This window comes from Myotis nattereri (genome assembly GCF_964212035.1).
Source record: "Myotis nattereri genome assembly, chromosome: 10".
NCBI lineage: Eukaryota > Metazoa > Chordata > Mammalia > Chiroptera > Vespertilionidae > Myotis > Myotis nattereri.
Window position 1 is genome coordinate 81716188 of NC_138085.1, and position 20088 is coordinate 81736275.

The following is a 20088-nucleotide window of genomic DNA, read 5'->3' on the forward strand; positions in this document are numbered from 1 at the left end:
GTAGGTTGATGGTCTTTTCACTGAACCAAACGGGCTAGGGCCCTTCTCTTAATTTTTAAAAAAGAGCACATTTCCCCTCACATTTAAAATAAAAAATGTCTTAGGCTTAACTATATAATAACCATCACGTTATGTACTTACAGGATTTCATTTTGCAAGTTATTTCATGTTCATTATCTCAGTCGGTCTCCCCAGAGCCTGTGGTTTAGGTATGGGAGGTAGTGTCCTCATTTCACCATGCTGACCAGCTCACCTTCCTGGTTTCCCTGAGCACCAAGTTTAACCAGGGCGTGTTTCCCAGATTATGAGAATTTTTTTAAGTTGATGTACAACTTTATGTTAAACTTTACTCTTTTGTGTAAACATTATCTTTCAAACTGTATGTATTTTCTTGGATAAGTCACCTTTTCCCCCTGGGCCACAGTTTCTTTGTCTCAAAAATGAAAAGTATTTGATAAATTGATCAACTGAATTCTCCAAGATATTTTTAAAACTTAAATTCTATGATTCAAATTAGAAGATTGTATTTCTTCACATACCAGTGTGTGGTTGTTACATCTCCAGTATATTTGCTTTACAGGAGATTGCCAAAAGCTGTCTTCCTTTAACTATTTTAATGAGTCCTTTTTGCTTACTCTTTCAGGGGAAGATTTTTACTTCCTTGGAGCCAGAGCATGACATTAATGATGTCTGCCTCTATCCCAACTCAGGTACGCAGTGTGTGGCCGCGGCGCGTTCAGTGAGACAAATCCCAACTGTGCTTTATTTGGTTTAAACTCATTTTATTTCTGAAGACAGGGTTTGGCTTTGTCAGGACGGTTCTTGGATATTGTATGTACTTGAAGAGTCAAGAGCAGGAAGTGGTGTGGGTGATTCAGAAAGTGGCCTCTGAGTGACTCAGTGCTCGGCCAGCCTCGCCGTTAGTAGAAACTGGTGACAGAGCGTAGGCAGGTGGCAGGTGAGCTGCTGTGTTAGTGAGCTCTTCAGCTCCTCGATGTGATGAGTAATAGTGCGTGGGAATCCAGGTTAGGGGTTGGGAAGTCCGAGGTTGCCTGATAATACGCAGGCTATGAAACCATGGGTGTTGGCATGTTGTACGCAAATTACAAGGCAGATTTCAGGATCTAACAATACCTTCAGGGCAGATCTGTGAAGACGGGGGGGGGGGGGTCTGAGAGAAAGTGAGAATAGTTCCCATTCAGGCGGTGTTGTGCTCTGAGGATAGACACACGGATGATTTCGATAGAGAGACACAGGCGAAGCAGGAAGTTCTGTCGTGTGTACAGACAGCGCTCTGACCTGCTGGAGGGGCTGCGGCCACAGCGGCTGGCGGAGGCTGTGTGAGTGGAGTGATGAGTGAGATTTGGTCGGTGGCATTGGAGCGAGGTGATCCGGGTGAGGGAACCGTGTAAGAAGAGCAGGAGACTAGGGCAGGGTACGGTAGGGTAGGCCGTGCCAGGCTGGGGCAGTATAGGCCAGGCTGCGACATGATACCATACAGTATGACATGGGGTGTGGGGAGGCACCACGTCCCCGGTGTGGTGGTCCCAGGAGGAATGAAGTTGGAAGGCCAGTGGTGATGGACAGAGAAACATCCATCCGCTGCCTCCTGCACGGCCCCCACGAGGTATCGAGCACACAACGCGAGCATGTGCCAGCGACTTTAGTGCCCGGGTCAGCACTCAGCCGCCGAGCCAGCTGGCTGGCAGGGTGCTCGCTTTGTTAGGTGACCGCCAGCGCTCTTCATTGCAACGGTTCACTGTTCTGAAAGGCAGACATTTTAAGAGTGATGTTTTGGACAGAGACCCTGACTTACAGTCAAATAACTGATAAGAGGTTAATCAAACACAAAACTAGCCCAGTAGTTGATTTCATGGGATAGCAAGCACAGTCTGACAAGTACCCCTGCTCCCTGGGCTGGGTCCCGCGGTTGATTCACATGCTCCGTACCTCGCCCTCGCTTCACCACGCCTCTCCCCCATGCTGCTCTGTTTTGTGCCTAATCATTCTGAGTTGAATCATGTTAGAAAAGCTGAAATGTTTCTCTCTCTTTATCTTCTCTCTTACTCATTTTGGAGTAATTAAAGCCGAATCATGATTACTGTTTTGTAAGGGTTTTCTGATACTGAGGCTGCCCAGAATGTTGAGAAATGGTTCCGCCCTCCTGCTCCTCTTGGCTCCTACTCTGTTGCTCATTCAGCCGGCTCTGTGGGTCAGGGCGCCCGAGAGGCAGTGCTGCCCTTGGACTTGGGTGCGCATCAGCTTCACTGCGTGCTTGCTGAGCTCGCGGCTGGCAGAGCCCCGCCCAGTCCTGTGCTGTCAGAAGCACTGGTTGCAGAACCACTGGTGGGGAGAACAGATTTCCACTCGGGAAGACCTACTTCAGGCTTCAAGGTTGTGCAGATCTCCTGCCTTACAGCGCTGTGGAGACTGCTCTGCTGTGAAATGCGAAGTTGCCTCTCACTCCGCCAGTGCCCTCCCAGAGTAAAGAGGGGTTCGGGGCCTCTGTAATGTCCTGGGGGCCCTGCCCAGTAACATCACGTGCCCCTACTTAGAGGAGAGTTGAGCACGTGGATGTGAAGCACCTGGCACAGGGCTCACTCCCTTCTCTCGCCCATCATCACCTGGATTTCTGCCGGCCGGCCTGCCTGCCCGGCCCTGCCGTCGTCTTTCTCATTTACAGCTGGTTTCAGGCCTGACCTCCCGGTCGGAGGTCCGCTTGTGGCTGTCCGTGTACGGCCAAGGGAGAGCCTGCTCCGTGTGGGAAACTTCAGCGCTGAATTCTTTGTGTCATTAGAGCCTTTCTGTGGTTTGTCGGGGAGATGTGGTGTGTGTCCTCGTGGAACGTTCACTGTGGAATGTTCAGGGCTGCCAGGGAGGCCAGGCGGAGGGGATTTCTTCGGCAAGAGCCTTCCATTGGTTGTGACATGGCTCTGCGTCCCCACGCCGTCGTCTTTAATCACGTCTTGGGGGCCGGAGGCCCTGGCCATGCTGCCAGTGGGACGTGGGTAGCGCATCACGACCTCAGGGAGCGTCCGTCTCCAGGGCCAGATAAGGCGCCCACATGAGGACAAGCTATGAGAATGTCTCTGGTTTTTGTTTTGCTTTACATTAGACACACATTCCTGCTTTCCTTGGCCTCGCCGCTGCTTTTGTGTGTTTTCATGGTGGGTGTCTGGTTGGGGAGGTGGGTTCCAGTTCCGGGCCAGCTCCCACTTGGGAGTCGTCCCAGGTGGGTTTGTGCTGAGTGTCGCTGACCTCCGCTCTGCCCACATCCAGTTCTGTATCAGCGTCACGTCACTTCACAACTTCCGTATCCACAGGAGAGCAGCAACAGATACTTCCTAAAACAGAATCAAGTCATTGTCCTTGACATTTGGTATATTTAATTTTGACTATTGGTGTGATCATCCAAACATCTTCGCTCTGTGGATTCCTCTCCTGTGTTTTACAAATGGATTTTTAAAACAAGTATACTTTGGTTGATTGTTAGAAGTGTTTAAAAAACAGAGCTCTTGAGTTTGCATTTCAGCTCTAAGCTGTCCAGCTCGGGACAGGACACAGTTGGAGCTTTGTTTCTTAGTCTGTGGAAGAGGGGTGACGGCAGGCCTCACCTCGGAGCTGGTGACTCCCAGATGCTGCCGAGTCCAGTGTGTTAACGCGCATGTGCCGAGAGGGGCTGTGGGGCGGGAGCAGCTTTGGGACTGTGGGCAGCAGCCCCTTCCATGTGGCAGAGCAGAGGGCAGAGCTGAGGCACGGGCACCCTGGCTCCTTACCAAGGAGGGAGGTTCGGAGGTTGCTGCTGGGCTCCAGGGAAACCTGCATTGGATGCCAGGAAGGTGTCCCTGCTTTAATTTTGCTTTCTTAAAATGCTGGCCCAAGGAGACTAAATTATTAACTACCCTGTTGGTTATCTGTCAAAATTCCCCCGAGAGTTAATTATTTTTGTATCGTAGGAGCTATGCGATTCTGTTTTGGTCTTTTCAGGTGTAGCTGTACATAGCATTCCCCTTAAGTGGTTTTGTGTTCAGTTAGGTGTGAACTTGGATTCACACATTAGGAACTGCTTTGCTGTGACACTTGGTGGGAAATGCTTTACCTTGGTCCTTTGGTTCCTGATGGACAGAAAGAACCCTTTCTTCTTAACGTTCTCATTTTTATGAATAATCCAGAGCACGTTGAAACTGCGTGTTATCGGTGTGTCTGAAGCTTGAACTGCCCCCTTAAAAATGATGGCACACTGTGGGCCTGAGCGCCCTGGGGGAGTGCTCCTTCCCCGGCCAGTGCAGGTGCTCCCTGACCCTGGGGAGCCCCATCGAGGAGGCCAGGGACAGCCACGGCCTGACTCCTAGGTGCCGTGTGCACTGTGCTCTGAGCACCTCCGACGTTTCACATTGGAAAACAAGTCGAAGAGGACACTTCTCCCCCGTGTTGACCTTCTCATTGTGTTTATTTTTAGGAATGCTTCTTACCGCCAACGAAACCCCCAAGATGGGCATCTATTACATTCCGGTAAGTAGTACAGATAGGAGCCCAGATAAAAATAGGAGCGGTAAAGGTGCTTTATTTCTAAACTGGACATATTGAGGGACTTTGGGTCTGCATGCAGCTGTGTGAATTACACACCGTGGTTCACTTTGCTTCCTGGAGCCATTCAAATGCATTTTATAAAATGACTTTTAAAAGGAACAAACCATATGTCACCATTCTTTTATGGGAAACTACTTCATATCACGAAATAAGCAGATTTCTTCAGATTTACATTTGCTTTTCTGTTTTCAGGTATTTCATAATCTCAAACTTCCAGCTATTAGTGATCAAGGTCACATTCTGAAACAAAAGTCTAGTCCTCTTCTGGTCATCTCCCTGTAGTTTGTTTCTTTTAAAAATAAGTGGCAGCCCTGGCTGGTGTGGTTCAGTGGATAGAGCGTCGGCCTGCAGACTGAAGGGTCCCGGGTTCAATTCTGGTCAAGGGCCCATGCCTGGTTTGTGGGCTTGATCCCCAGGAGGGGGCGTGCAGGAGGCAGCCGATCAATGATTCTCATCATTGATGTTTCTGTCTCTCTCACTCTCCCTTCCTCTCTGAAATCAATAAATATATTTTTAAAAATAAATAAATATATATATAAAAGAAACTATATTTACATAAGCAGTGATGGCATGCAGTTTGCAATCCTGCCTTCTTTTGTTTGTTTCTTAAAGAACTTTTACCTGTCCTGGAGGCATCCCTACCTTTACCTTTTAGTTTATAGTAGGAAAGGAGCGTGGGGAATATGATCTAAACAGAACGCCGCCGAGTACAAAGTTGGCATTAAATTATGGTCGGCAAACATCTCCCTGTTCTGAGATTTGGGAAGGGGAGAGTGAGGGCGCTGAAGATCAGAACTAGAGTGGCGAGCTCTCTAGAACCACCAACAGCCTCCAGTTATGAAAATTCCTCACATTTATGATGGGCCTTTTAAAAAATACATATTTTTATTGATTTCAGAGAGGAAGGGAGAGGGCGAGAGAAATAGAAACATCAATGATGAGAGAGAATCATTGATTGGCTGTCTCCCGCACACACCCCACTGGGGATCGAGCAGGATCCGATTTGCATTGTGGGAGGAGACTTTGGCTGAGCCACAGGAGGACGGGTTAGACAAGAGCCGGCTTCCCATGGCAACATCCTTTCGGAAGAGGAAGGTGCCCGTGTTACCTGGGCCAGGCCTCCCGTTCAGGTTCGGGTTGTTGAGCTCATGGGGCTCTGGGACAGTGAGAGAGGAGTCTGACTGGCAGGCCGTAATTTCAGAGGTTCCTTGTCCTTGAGCTGCCAGATGGCACGTGTCCAGGGGGAGGTGGTCATCGAGGGGAACCTGCATAGATGAGGAGAAGGGCCTTCCCTCCCCGCGTTACAGCCTTCTCCCGGGTCAGCCCCTTGGAACACCCATTTGTCCTGGGGAGGTCTCTGCGTCTTCCTCCGGGAGTGCTGACTGCGCTTAGAGCTCAGCGCCTGCCCGGAAGCCATGTCTTCAGTGCGGAGCCTTTCCCATGTCAGAGCTCGGAGCCAGCGTGGGAAGGGACAGCCCTTGAAGGGGTGGAGGGCTGCACTGGGAGGGCTGCTGACCAGGTGAGGAGCCCTTTTGTGTGTGTGGTAGGGGGGACAGCCCTGAATACGCTTGTGGTGAGGCCATCTTACCGGCGAGTGCTGAGTGGCAGCGGTGTGGGTAGAATTGGGAGGACTGTTAAGGTTGGAAGTAGGCCTGGTAACCGAGCAGATGTGGGGAGTAAGGAAGAGGCAGGGCCACAGGTGACAGCCGGTTCCTGGGTGGGCACATCTGTGAATGAGGAGGGCATTTCCTAAGTCCAGGAAGGGAAGGGGAGTAGCAAGCTCTTTTCCCTTTTGTATCACGTTCTGCATTTTATAAAATGACCTTTAAAAGGAACGAACACATGGAGGTTTTTGTTTATGCAAACCATGTATGCATATTCCTATTTATTCCAAGTGTTACAAAGTATAAGAAAAGAAAAACCACTATTTCCCCCTTGATAGTATAAGCACTATAATATTTGGATATACTGTCTCTCAGTTATGTTGATAATGTTACGTGTGCAAAGTCAGATTTTACATACAAATTTGTATTCGTAGAAGCATTCTAAGGCTTTAAAATGACTTAGAGCATTTTTAGTTGTCTCCATTACAGGATCTGAGAACTGTAGGGCCTTGTTCACTTCCGACGCTCCGGGGCTATTTGTCAGGGTGGGTTTTCTGTCCCAAGTAGTAAGGACCCTCATGAGCCTGGGTGAGCGGGCCAGATGCTAGCCAGGTGGTGGAAACGGCTTTCTTGACAAGTGTTAGCTTATCGTACAAGACCTTAATGTCAGCTTTCTGACTCAGATTAGCAGAAAGCTGTGAAAAAGTCCCGAGACGCCTCCCGGGTGACGGTGCGTGTGGGGACAGTGCGAGCACAGGTTCTTCGTGCTCAGCTCAGCCTGGCGCTGGGACTTGTCCTGAGTGTTCCTTCCTGACCCACTTCCGCCTGCTGCCTCGCACCGCGGGGGGTTCAGTGCCACGGCCTTCGCCTGGAAGCTGCTCTCTGTGATCCTCCTTCAAAGCAAGGCGAGCCCGGGGGCCTGAACGCCTGCCATTTTCACCAGATTTCATCAGATTTACCGAGCTGATGCTGGCACAGGGCTCCCTTCAGGCCTCCAGGACCAGGGCATTTGGAGACGTGATTCATGCCGCACAGAGGAGGCTTGGGCTGCGATTTGTATGAACATCTTATAAAGCAGGCAGGACACCTTTTCCCCTTTGGGGCTGTGCAGGAAGACAGCCTAATGTTCCTCCAGCTTGTTAATTTCTGCCTTTCTGTCTGATACCATCTTCTGAATACTTAACTCGTTATAGATTAAATGCCAGTTTTGATTCACGCACTCTGCCACTTACAGGTTCCCACAGCTAGCTAGTCTTTTATGACCAAACGGACTTTCTCCTTCTTCCCGTTTTCTCAGTGATTCACTTTGCCTCCTCAGAGACCAGGATCTGTTATTTTGTTCGTCTGCTCTTTAAATTCGAGGGCCTAATTCCCCTGCAACGCCTGAGACGTAAGGCCAGAAATTGTTTTTCAGGTTTGGTTTTCCCCTGAAATGTAATGTAATCTTAGTTGGTTCTTTGTACTTAGCACTGCTGGCAACTGTGAGGACTCCCGAGGGACTCGGGTCTCCTTCGGCACCCACCCCAAACCCAGCCAGGGGTTAGTGTCGGTCCCAGGCGAGCCCCGTGTGCCCCGGCTCCTGAAGCACTTGTTACCGGGGAGCTGGCTGCTGGTAGGCCCGGTAGCACGTATGCCAGGAGATCATTTTATCCGTTAGGATAAGGATCGGTTCCTTTGCTCTGACAGTACAGCTCCTCAGCCAGATCTGAGGACCCTGGTGTGATGCAACCGCGTGTGGGAGGGCTGGCAGATTTCTCAAAGTAGTACCTTGTCCCAGAGATTTCAAGGTGATTCTGTTAGAGGCCAACAGAAAATACGAAGGAGAATTTGCAAGTAAGGACACTTCACTTTTCTTGGATCATTTTAAAAATTGGTCCAAAAGTTGGCTGTGCATCTAGGACTAGACCAGCCGTGGGCAAACTACGGCCCGTTTGAAATGAATAAAACTATTGAAAAAAAAGACCGTACCCTTTTATGGAATGATGTTTACTTTGAATTTATATGAGTTCACACAAACACTCCATCCATGCTTCTGTTCCGGCCTCCGGTCCGGTTTAAGAACCCATGGTGGCCCTCGCCCACCCCTGGCCTAGACTGTTTCGAGAGCAGTATCTTTGTTTTCCTTCCTGTGTGACCCTGTGCTCCTCAGCTGGAGCTGCTGGGAGCACTGGCGAGGTTCCTCCTGCGATTCGGGTTTCAATCGGGACCAGGATCGGGCCAGCGGATATGTTTCAGTTTAAAGCCAATTCTGCCGGCTCACTTACATTTACTAACTTGATATTCGGAGAATCCCCCAGACATGAGAGCTCTTTGGCCCACGAGTGTATGTTGAGATCACCCTGAATAGAATAGTGTCCGTGTAGAACCCTAAGAGCGATGATCGCATTTTCACCTGAAGTGCTCGTTCAAGCAGAGAGCTGCTAGACATGGTGACAGAGTCATTTTCTTAGAAATTCCCATTTACAGAGCCAATAGCAACATATCCTCCTGGCGTAGGGAGGCGGTGCCAGATGCAAAGAAAACTCCCCGGGGGCTTTGCCACAAGACAGAACGCAAACTGAACGAGCAGTTGCTGAAATGTCTTCACGCCACGGGGTTTTCTGTGTGCTGTAAAGAACAGAACGTTAGAGCGGGAAGGGAGATTCGAGGTCATCTAGTTTTTAGCTGAGGAATCAATTATTTGTTCAAGGGCACATGGCAGAACTGGGTCTGGAAGGCATGTCTTCCTTCACATTGCATCGTGGAAAGAACTTAGATTTCGGAATTAGTCTGATCCGAGTTTGAGTATCAGCTTTGGCACTTACAAATCCCGTGACCTTGACCGAGTTACTTACCCTGTGTGAGCTTTAGTTTCTTGAACTGCAGAAGAGGAGTGATGTTGTAAGGCAGTTTGCGCAACCGATGTACTTCGTCCTCATGGATCACGGTGCCTGGTCCGTGATAGATTTCATCTGGTTATTGCTGCTACAGTTTTTGCAACAACCAATCTTCAGGGGTCCAGTGGCAAAGAGAATCTGGCATTACCTGGATAGGGGCCTTTATGGAGCTTTTAGAGAGAATGTCATTCTGAACAAAATAAAGATGCACTGAAAGGTTCTGACAGAAATCCCGTGTGAGCAAGGAAAATACTCTCAGGAATGCAATATGGGCTTGTGAATCTGTTACAAATCGTAAAATGCAGGCGGAGAAAACTATTGCATGCCATTGGTTCTGCTGTTAATTATTGCAGCAGAAAGCAGTGATGCAGTCTAATTGATAAAATAAGAAATTTTTTACAGTGAAGTTCATTTCCCCCATTATCATCACTCTGTAGAAAATGGCAAGTAAAGAAAATAGAAGAAAACGTAAACACCTGTCCGCCACCCAAAAGCAAACACACTGACACTTTGCTATATTTTTCCATCATTGTAATCAGAAACATCATTCATATCTTGCTTTTCCCCCAGTTAATTAATATTCCCCATGTTATTATGACTCTTGGAGATAATTAAAAAGTGGGTTTTGTGTATGAATATAAAAGTCATATATAGTTATTTTTTTAAATGTTTAAATATTGGAAATAAGATAAAACTATAGTCTTACTAGTCAGAGACATTCTTGCTAGTATTTTTGTTATACTTTCTTTGCATTTAGGACTATTGTAGTCACTTTTAAGTCCGTCACGGTGTTGGAGAGTGGGGGAAGAGAGAGGGAGGGAGGGACAGAGGACGGGAGGGAGGGAGGGAGAAGTTTCAGTTAGGTAGCCACCCAGCCACCCATTCCACTTGGTGGGCACAAGTCCCAGACGAAACTTAAGGAAGAGCCTTTTTCAACCTAGAGAATTCAGCCCAACTCCCTAAAGCATCCTCACGTGACCAGTTGCCATCTCCCTTTGTCTCAGGAAGGTTAGTTACGCATCGCCCTTGGGAAAGCGGAGGAAGCAGTCCTGTGTTATTTTTGTGTTACGTGGTTGAGATGAGCCATTTGAAAATGGCTGCTTGAATCTGTTGTTTTCTTCAAAAGATGTTTGGTCCCTCCCCTCTCATAGTGTCACCACACTGCATGTGGTTTTGATCGTTAAGACATGGGGGTTTGGGTAGGACCAGGCCACTCACTGCGTCTGGCCCTGTTCCCGCCCTGCGGGATGTGTGCTCGCTGAAGGGCACCCTGAGGGTTCAGGTTACCTGCTTGACTCTAGAACCTGATCTTATGTAAGAGGTTCAAACATTGAAATTGAACTTCAGAAATTGTCAGTGCAATGGCTAGAGTAGGGGAAGGGAAAAGATATTAAAAATATAGTTAGCAAGTTCAGAATGGGCTGAGCAGAAAGCAACATCTGGGGAAAAAAATCTGGATGTTTTATTCAGCCAAGGAATAAATATTAAGCAGAATGTTGGCAGTGATCCATGTGTGAGTGGGGGTGGGGAAGGACAGGGTGGTCTGATGAGGGGTGACCTTGGGGCTCTTGGGGCTCATGGAGAAATTTTACCGGGTGTGGGTCGGAGAAAGCTCAGGAAAGAGTTCAGGAATCATGTTACTAGGCACCATCTGAGAAGGCATGATTTTAGGATGTAGAAAAAGACTCAGATCACGAGAAAAAGATACCTGCTGTGAGGTAAAGACAACATTGGGGCATTGGGCTGAAGAAAACTGTCATTGCTGAGGATGCAGGAGGGAAGGACTGGCCTTTCAGAACTTCTAAAGGGAAGGAAAAGACAAATTTGAATGAAAAACACAATTTGCTGAGTTCAGCTTTGAGCTCAAAGGTCCAGGTGGTTTAGATGTCCTGATTCACAAGAAATGGGACATGTGCTTAATCTTGTTCTCCAAGAAAAACATCTTAAAGATCAAGCCTTTCAGAAAGATCCGGAAAGATAAGACATCTTGTGAAAGGAAAAGGCCCAGTTTTATGGGGGAGGAAAGTGTGAGTCACTTACAGACAGAGCCTCGCAGGTCGTGAAGAGTTAGATTCCAGACTCCAGGTTGCCTTCCCCCTTTCCTAGCGGTGACGCGAAGCTGATGCGAAGGGGTGATGCGTTGCCTTTAGCGGGGTTCCTTTCTAACCCAAGCTCAGCACATCTGTCGTAGTTTAATTTTATCTTATGCATGAACTGGCTTTATAAGGCTTGGAGTTCTATTTGTAGTTTGTCAGTTGTATGCTCATAACTATCAAATGGGAAGTGAGGCCCGAAAGTCAGCTGGCAATAAACTGTTCTGCTCTATACAAACAGGTTGTTTGTGTCTTTACAGAGGGGAAACGGGGCTTCCTATTTTCCTCTCGGCACCTTCAGGCAGGAGCAGAGCATCTGAGGCATTTTTCTCAACAAAGGAAATCCTCTCCATTTCCCATTAAAAATTATTGGGGCACAAGAATAGCTGACGCAGAGAAAGCATTAACGTGTGACACTCGGGAAGTAATTTTCTGAGCATCCTGTCACATTTTCGAAAGTTATTTTAGTTCTGCCTAGATTAAAAATACATGTAATTTCCATATGAAAATACCTGATGCACATATGACATCTATCTAATGCAGCTGATGATACTTGTTTTGCTTAAACAGTTACACAGCTGGCATGCCCATCTTCTTGAAAATAAACGGCAGCTTTCTACTCAGGTTCTAGTTATTCCGTGTGAATCCATTATTGACCAAGGTCTTGTCTCGCGGCTCTGGCTGGTCCCTTCACCTTGGTGCTTGCAAGTCGGTCTCTTTACCGTCTTGAGTTGGAAGTGAATCTGCTGTTCGGTTCTCGTGGTGACACGTAGGTGGCGGTGACAGCAGAGGGCTCACAACCAGGACGTTTCGGCGTGTGCCTGGCGGCTTGAGTCATGCGGCAGTTTCCTTGATAACTGCCCCTTATCTACTCTGGTTTGTTGTTGTGTTTTGTCTTTTCCTTAAAAATAGAATGCGGAAAGAGAAAAGAGAAAAGAAAAAAAACAGGATGCGGGTTATACAAATAGGTAAGAAATTGGGCCACATTCTTTTAAAAGGCCCAACTTACGCAGAAAATAATAGGAAAATTCTGGGACTTGCATTGTCTTTACCTCGATTCCGTTTTTCTCAAATCCCGAGAAAGTTCCTTTGTCTTCTGATGCCCATGTTCTCGGCTGAGAGCTCCGTGAGGGGGGACTCTGGTCTCACTCTGTGCTGTGTCCCTGATGCCCAGGGCAGTGAGGTACTTCAGAGGCTCCCACTCAATACATGCTGATTGGGAGCATGAATAGGATTGATACTTCATTTTATAAAACTTATGGAAACATTTCAAGTGTACATAAAAGTAGAGAGAAATATAATGAACCCCCTTCTACCCATCTCTTCCCTTCTGTATTATGTTATCAGCTTTCCCGCATGGTTTTTGGAGGGTTGGCGGTGGGATTGGCTTGTATTACTAGCATTTTAAATTGCTCTAGAAGGTTGTTGAAAACGGCTAAACAGGAATGAGTACTTGATTTTCACATAGGCACAGATCTTTTTTAGTTACATATTTATGTTCTTGAGGAACAGAGCATTATTCTTGCTTGGGAAAACAGTGTGTAAATGACGGTGGGGAGGCATGGTGGAAGAAAGATCCGCCTGTCTGTAGTTTCGGCTCATCTGTACATGGCTGCATCACACATCCATTCATTCAGTTGACTATTATTTTAGGGCAGCGGTCGCCAACCGGTGATCCGCGGACCACTGGTGGTCCATGAGGTCCCAAAGGTCAGCGACCGCTGTTTTAGAGCACATTTAGGTTCAGTGCAAAGCTGAGTGGCACATACAGTTCCCATATATTCCTTAGACACACACCCCCTCCGCCGCCAGCACGCGGCGCCAGGCGGTACATGTGTTGCACTTGCTGAGCCTACATTGACAGGTTATCGCCCGAGGCCGTTGGCGCTCACTCTCGGTGCTGTGCACTCTGTGGGCTTGGACAAAGGTAGCGATCTAGGCCCACCGGACAGGATGGTCTCACTGCCCTAGAGTCCTCTGTGCCCCACCTGTTCATCTCTCCCTTCCTCCCCCAAGCCCCAGCGATCACTGATCTTTACTGTCTCCAGTTTTGCCTCTTCTAGAATGTCATATATTTGGAATGATACAGCATGTAGCCTTCTCAGATTGGCTTCTTGCACTTAGTAACCTATCTTATGTTTCCTTCGTGTCTTTCTGTGGCTTGATAGCTCGTTTCTTTTTGTTGCTAAATACTATTCCACTGTCTGGATGTACCATGATGTGTTTATTCATTCACCAGTGGAATCACTGCTCCAGGTTTGGGCACTTAAACATTCTGTGCAGGTGTTTGTGTGGACGTAACTTTCCACTCCTTGGGGTAAACAGCAGGAGCACAGCGCTGGGCCACATACGAGTGTTTAGCTCTGGAGAAGGCCTGTCGTCCGAAGTGCTGCTCCACCAGCAGGGCGGGGAGTGCCCTGTTCACGTCCTCGGCGGCCTTGGTGCTGCGCCTTGGAGTCTCGTGGTGTGTGGTTGCAGTGTTCATTATGCAGACGTGTCAGGGTTTATCTTCCCGGTGTCCTCCTCATGCGCGTGTATCACCCAGTTCTTCGAATTCTGTGAGCCAGCGCGCAGTAGAACCTTCTGCAATGGTGGCAGCGTGCTAGATCTGCTTCGTCGACATGGTAGCCGCTAGCCATGTACTGCTCTTGAGCACTTGAAATGTGCCTAAGGAACTGAATTTTCAATAACCTCATGTGGTTAGTGTCTACAGTATTGGACTGCACATCTCTAAACTATGCCAGAGCCAAGTTGGGTCATCAGGCTGCTTGCTTGGACCACACTACTCTGGCCTTCACAGCTTACAGTTTAATCTGTTTCTTTGATGTTTAACTGCTATGTGAAATTTCTTTTGTAAAGCTCTTTTAAAGAAATATTGCCCAGTGTTGGAGTCCCTACAGAAAGATCTATGATGTTCTTCTTGAGTTTAATTCCAAGAGAGTTTCTCTTTCAGACATATCAGTGTACGTCCCTTTAGCAAGTAAATGTTTTTCTTCCTATTGTACATCTCTTTACCTTGGCTGCCAGGGAGCCCAAAGTTAAATTTTTGGTTCAGCCATAAAGGTGGTCTGTTACCTCTCATCATTCCCCCCCCCCCCCAAACTACACAGCTTCCCGTTCATTCTGAACGTAAAGATTTCATTAAGTTTGTGGTTTTTCTTGTAAAGCTCTTCTCTTTTTTAAAGACTTTACATGAAGTTTTTGGGATCCATCCTGAGACGTCTCTAAGAATAGATTAATGCTGTGTACACACTACTTCCCTCCACAGCCCTGCACGCACACATATCGTAGGTCTTAATAGGATAATATAGCGTCATATATGAGAATCCTTTCTATCGTCCCAGTGGAATGTACAGATGGAAAACTCTGAAACAGACATTCCACTTAGGGTTGTAGAGAGTTACTTAAACAGTTCATGGTTGGTCACATTTATTCACTGTGAGTCAGAGCTGGGTTCCTTTCCCCTCTTTCGCTCTGCCAGGAATGCTCGCCTCGGCTTTCTTTGGAAACCTGTGGCAAGTTTTATTTTGCTTGAATTTAAAATGTATCCTTCAGGATTTCCTAGTTCCATGCATGGTGCCCTGTAGATAAACAGTAGCTGCTGAATGTCTTTTGATCCCCTTAGAATAGCATTGTTGAGGTGTGTAACCTGAAGGGAAAAGTATACATGAATTTAAAAGCAATTTATTCTTCCTTTGTTTCTGCCAAGTTTCCACCTCTAGATATTTTTAAACACTGTATTAGGCTACCCTTAGTTTTTACATGAACTTCAGAATTAAGAATAGGAAGGCATAAGAATATGCTGAAATATTCTTAGTAAATTCCTTTGCCTACAAGGAAGTAGGTTAGAACCAGGAAAGTGCTGATGGGGTAGCCAGGATAGCATGCTGAACCATCTGTGTAACTCTTGGCAGGAATAAAATGACAAAACAAGGTCTTGAGAGTGCTCATTATCAAGTGCGTGATCAAAAACAAACGCTTTCTCATACGAGAAAATTGGCCCAGCGCCTTTAGCCCCCCGGGTGATTGTGTGTGTGCCTGTGTGCGGGCACAGCTGTCGAGGTTGAGCACTTTTAGTGTAGCTGGGACATTGGGAGAGGAAAGGGCTGCGAGTAGAGGAGGTTGCCATTGCTTGGAGTTACTGTCACTGTAAACTCTGGGTGTGAGCTCAGGAAACTGCAGGGGATTTCAAGTGTAAGACAACCATGAACATCAAATGGGGACTGTAGCAGAGGCTCAAGGCCGCTCTCAGGAAAGAGTGAACGGGAGGCTTGGAAAGAAAGGTGTTTCTCCTGTCTTCCTTCCCACCTCCACCTCCTGTCTTCTTCTCTGCACATAAAAGGCTAATATGCAAAGTGTCCCTCCGACCGTCCGACCAGTTGCTAGATGCACACTGACCGGCAGGGGGCAGATGCTCAAAGCAGGAGCTACCGGGACGCACACTGGCCATTTTCAAAGAAATGGCACCGTGGACCTGGTGCCGACAAAGCAACACTCGGCTTCCCCCAAGTGGGACACAGGCCTGGCCACCACCCCTTAGCGACACCCCACCAAATCATAGCCATCGCTGCCAAGACCCCACGGCACAAAATGCAGCCTGCAGCCCAGCCAGCCCAAAACGGTCCTGTGGGCACCGGGTAATGACATCACGTAGCAGCACCCCGCTTCCTCTCCCTAGTGACTAGCCTTGCAGTTTCTTCAGCCCAGAACATGACTTGCTTTCTAGCCAGATGCAAACATTTTACACTTTAACCAAATGTCTGTGAAGTGTTTTCCCGTGTCTCATCTCATTTGATCTTCACAGAAGTTCTGGAGTAGGTAGATAGGAGACTCAGTAGAATCCTATTTTCTTTTCATTAGCTGGAAAACGGAGATTTAGAAAGCTTAGAAACTTGACCCAACTAAAAAGAAGTAAGAAATGGTGGACCTGGAAAATGACTTCGGGTTTTTTCACTGCGCAGAATATAGTCAGACACTGCTGCAGTTAAATATTTTACCCTTTGTTGTCCCTGCATGGTCTACAGTAATAATCTGCTTCGTGTTTTGATATTTACTGCTGTGTTGCTGACAATTACCTGAAAGAGAAGTTGGGGTGCTTCACTGGGCTGGGAAAAGTTTAGCTACATCAGAAAGCAGGTGTAATTGTTTATTCTATATATATAAAAGGCTAAGTTGACTCGCGCATGCGCAATACATATAAAGCTCTCGCTGGCGCCAATTGCACATGTGTGTTTTGATCTGTCATTGTCGATTGTGAACTTGGTTGACACTTCTATTATAGGGAATGGGAGAATAGTGATATTAAAATATTTCTTCTAATTAATTTCCTTTCAGTGTTTATGAATTCGTGCACTGGGCCACTAGTTTAGTTTAAAAAAGAGCCGAGGGCTACACAGTTTGATAATTCCCATTTATTGTGCTGATTTCAGCCCCACAGCTCAAGTGACCTCTGCCCAGTCTCACTGGGTGGAGCAGCTTGCCGTCCCTCTGCAGCCGTCCTCCAGTCCCCTAGGGGTGGTGGGACCTGGGCGCTCATCTGCGCCACCCGCTCCCCACTATTCAGGCCATCTTCCCAGACACAGGAGTCTGGAAGTGCCGGCTCTCAAAGACCTCACCCTCCTTTCTCTTTACCTCTGAAACCCCAACACTTAGCACTTAAATTCCTTACCCTCTGTATTTTCTCTTGTTCTTTTTGTCCTTGAAGTTTAGTACTTTTTTTATATCCATTTACTGTAATTTTAACTAGGCTTGGGACAGAGGGGAGATAAAAATGTGTAGTTAGCGTGCCATTATTAACGGAAAGTTCTCTGTGGTTGTTGCTACACCCAGCTTCATTTGTGTATTGAAGTGCTTGCTTCGGGTATCCTGTCTCCCCACCTGGGCACAGGCACGCCATCCTAGGCTTCTTGGTGCTCACAGAGCCCTGCATAGAGGAACTGTCAGATTGATCGACTGGTGATGGTAAGTCAGTGGCATAAGCAATCCTAATGATTTCATTTCTGTGCCCTAAATTACTTTTCAGACGCTAAATCAAAATTGAAATCATAGTAGATAATAATTTTTCTTCTTTTAAAATAAATGTTGAAATTAAATTGCCTCCTTGCTAATCTGATTTTTAGGAATGAGTGAACAAAGCACGACAAGTAGAGTACCTTTAAATGACTCATAATTACTCACAAAATGCACGGAGAGCTGGGCGTGCGATCAGGCAGCTCGTTATGTGGCAAATGCAATTACATGCCTCAGAGCGTGGCCCCTCCCTCGGCTCCCCCAGCTGTCTCCCGTCTCGGGCCTGTGATCAGTTATTATTAAGCCCAGCTGTCAGAATCTGACACTGCATGCCGGTGCTGGTGGTGCCTCGCAGTTAACAGAGGGCAGTTTTGAGCTCACATACTGCAGCGCCGGTCCTCACAGTTGGCCAAATCCTGCTGGAGGTTGCAGGCTATGCAATTAGAAAATTATCATTAATCATAATGGTGGGCAGTGACATTCACAGTGTAATACACCTTCATCATCTCTGAGCTGCAGTTCTGAAACCCAGAACGCCCTGAGAACTTTTGTAACTCCTTGCTGGCAAAGCCGGGCCTGAGCTGCTGCGTCAGACTCGAACCCGCCACGTGCTGATGAGGCTTTTCCTCGGCTTTATTTATCCCGTCACCGACACGGATGTGTTTGCTTGCGGACCACTGACCCAGACCCCCTGAAGACGTTATGTGACACACAGCATCCATACTGTCTCGCCTTTTAAAATGCAAAACGTTAATCTCGTGTGGCCTTACCTTCTCACTATGCAGTTAGGCTCTCCTGAGTATGAAATGATGGCCTCTACGAGTGTTTCACGATAGCGTGTCCCCTCTCTCGATCTCCTGCCTCGGCACCATTTAAAGATGTCTCTTCTGTGGCACCAGTCACAATACGTTGTACTTGATTGTTTTCCAAACTTGTTTTACTTCTATTTGACAGCTAGCACTGCTTTTAGTAAATGCTCACTTAGCCTTTTGAGTAAATGAAGTTAAGAAAACTAAGAACCATCTAGTCCTTCCACACAAATATTGCCATATGTGAAACTCTTGTCCTGTTGAATTTCATTCCACTGCCTACTTTTATAGATTCACTGCGCCTGTTTCTGTTGTCTGAACTTAAAATAATATGCTTAAGTCCTCCAGCCATGTGAGTTATGCTCTCCGACACTATTATCATTCTCTTTCCGATCATCATTCACATATAGGCCCCACTTCACACTGGGTGCTGTGATGCATGTTGAACAAAGTTTTAAAGAATATTTTCAAACTCAGCTGCATGTGCTTGGATGTATTACATACTTCTCCATGCCCTAGTGTAATTATGTATCAGGTAAACTTCCCATGCATAAGCTCATTTCCGTTCAAAGTTACTGTCTGTTGATACAGTTCTACTGGAGTAATTAAGAATTTTCTTAGTTGCTAAAGTTTTTTAATTATTAGTTTAAAATACAAGATAATTTCAAATTGAATTGCTGTTCTATGTTATTAATTATTTTCTTTTATACTAGCAGTAGGAAAATAATGCCTTGGCTGGTTTGGCTCAGTGGATGGAGCGTAGGCCTATGGAATGAGGAGTCCCGGGTTTGGTTCCGGTCGGGGGCAGATGCCCGGGTTGTGGGCTCAGTCCCCTGTAGGGGACATGCAGGAGGCGGCCGATTGGTGGTTCTCTCTCATCACTGATGTTTCTGGCTCTCTCTCCCTCTCCCCTCCTCTCTGAAATGAATAAAAATATATTTCTAAAAAAAGTAGGAAAATACAATTATTTTGTCATAGCATTATAAGTAACTTGAACAATGGTGGCATGTACTCTAAATTGGTATAGTTTGGGCCTTAGTCCCCAGTAATATTAATAATACTTTACTTTGTGGCTGTTATTTTATCCCCGTTGATCTGTTAAACTAAACTGGCCATCCAGTAGCCCCAGTCTCTGTTTCTCCTGGCACGGCTCTGGGTTTGGCACAGCAGTTCTTCACAGTGAGGTGGGGGAAGAGGGTGCCCTTCTCTGCCAGCTCCCTCAGAATGTTAGTGTTCATCCTCCTTCCTCCCACCCTCAGTCATGTCTGTCCATCACCAGGATACATGAGAATTTGGAGTTTTAAAATTAAACACATCATTAACATTTTAAAGGCAGATTGGAACCATCGAGGCAAATGATCTTGGGCACGTGGGATGTATTTTTATGGACTTGCACACTGGTTCTGCCTCATGGATTAGAGCGGGCAAATACTTGGCTACATTTGAGTGGAGGCCTTCCCATAGCATATTGATAAAGATTCTTTCCTATTTTGGAGGACCAAGTATTTCCGTTTAGATTGGAAACAAGATTGGCATTAAAGTTGCAAAGGGACCCATAATATCCCTTTATAGCAGTTCAGTGAATCAGTTCCCAGTTCTCTACTTTTACTGACTCGTGACTATAGGAAATTTTTATAAATAAAAAGTGGAAGGACATTAACAGATAATAGAAGTTTAAAATAGAACAGTCCTTTTTCGGAAACAGAACTCTTAAGGTGCATAAAAATGTAGATAAACAAGTAATCCATCTTGACCAGAGTATATAATATAGCAACATAATGGCAATACAGAAAATCTAGAAACTTTTGAGGTAGTAATAATAGTATACCAGTGGTTAAAAGATGTTTTCTTGAACTTGTAAAGCCTGAAATTTAGGAAGTAAGTTGATATATTGTTAAGGATTAGTTGAAGGTTTAATATGTTCATGACTGAAGACAGCAGGGACTTTTACCCTCTGGTTAACACTGGCCGTTCTGTGTTCAGCAGAGAGCGGTGTGCAGGAGTTCACCCTCTCACTGGCTGCGCGGCCACTGCTGGGGCACCTTCATGGGAGACCTTGAGAAAGCTCTTCTGTGAACAGACCTGAGGTTTGATGCCACTGAAAGCA

The 20088-nt window shown here is 46.7% G+C and overlaps 1 protein-coding gene across 1 annotated transcript in view; it reads left to right on the forward strand.

Moving 5' to 3' along the window:
* The window catches only part of NOL10 (nucleolar protein 10), a 58427-nt gene that overhangs the window by 19500 nt on the left and 18839 nt on the right, over positions 1–20088 (forward strand). Inside the window, exons 12-13 of the mRNA XM_081101427.1 lie at positions 644–710; positions 4460–4512. Coding sequence (XP_080957553.1) covers positions 644–710; positions 4460–4512 — 120 coding nt within the window. The remainder of the gene's footprint in view (positions 1–643; positions 711–4459; positions 4513–20088) is intronic.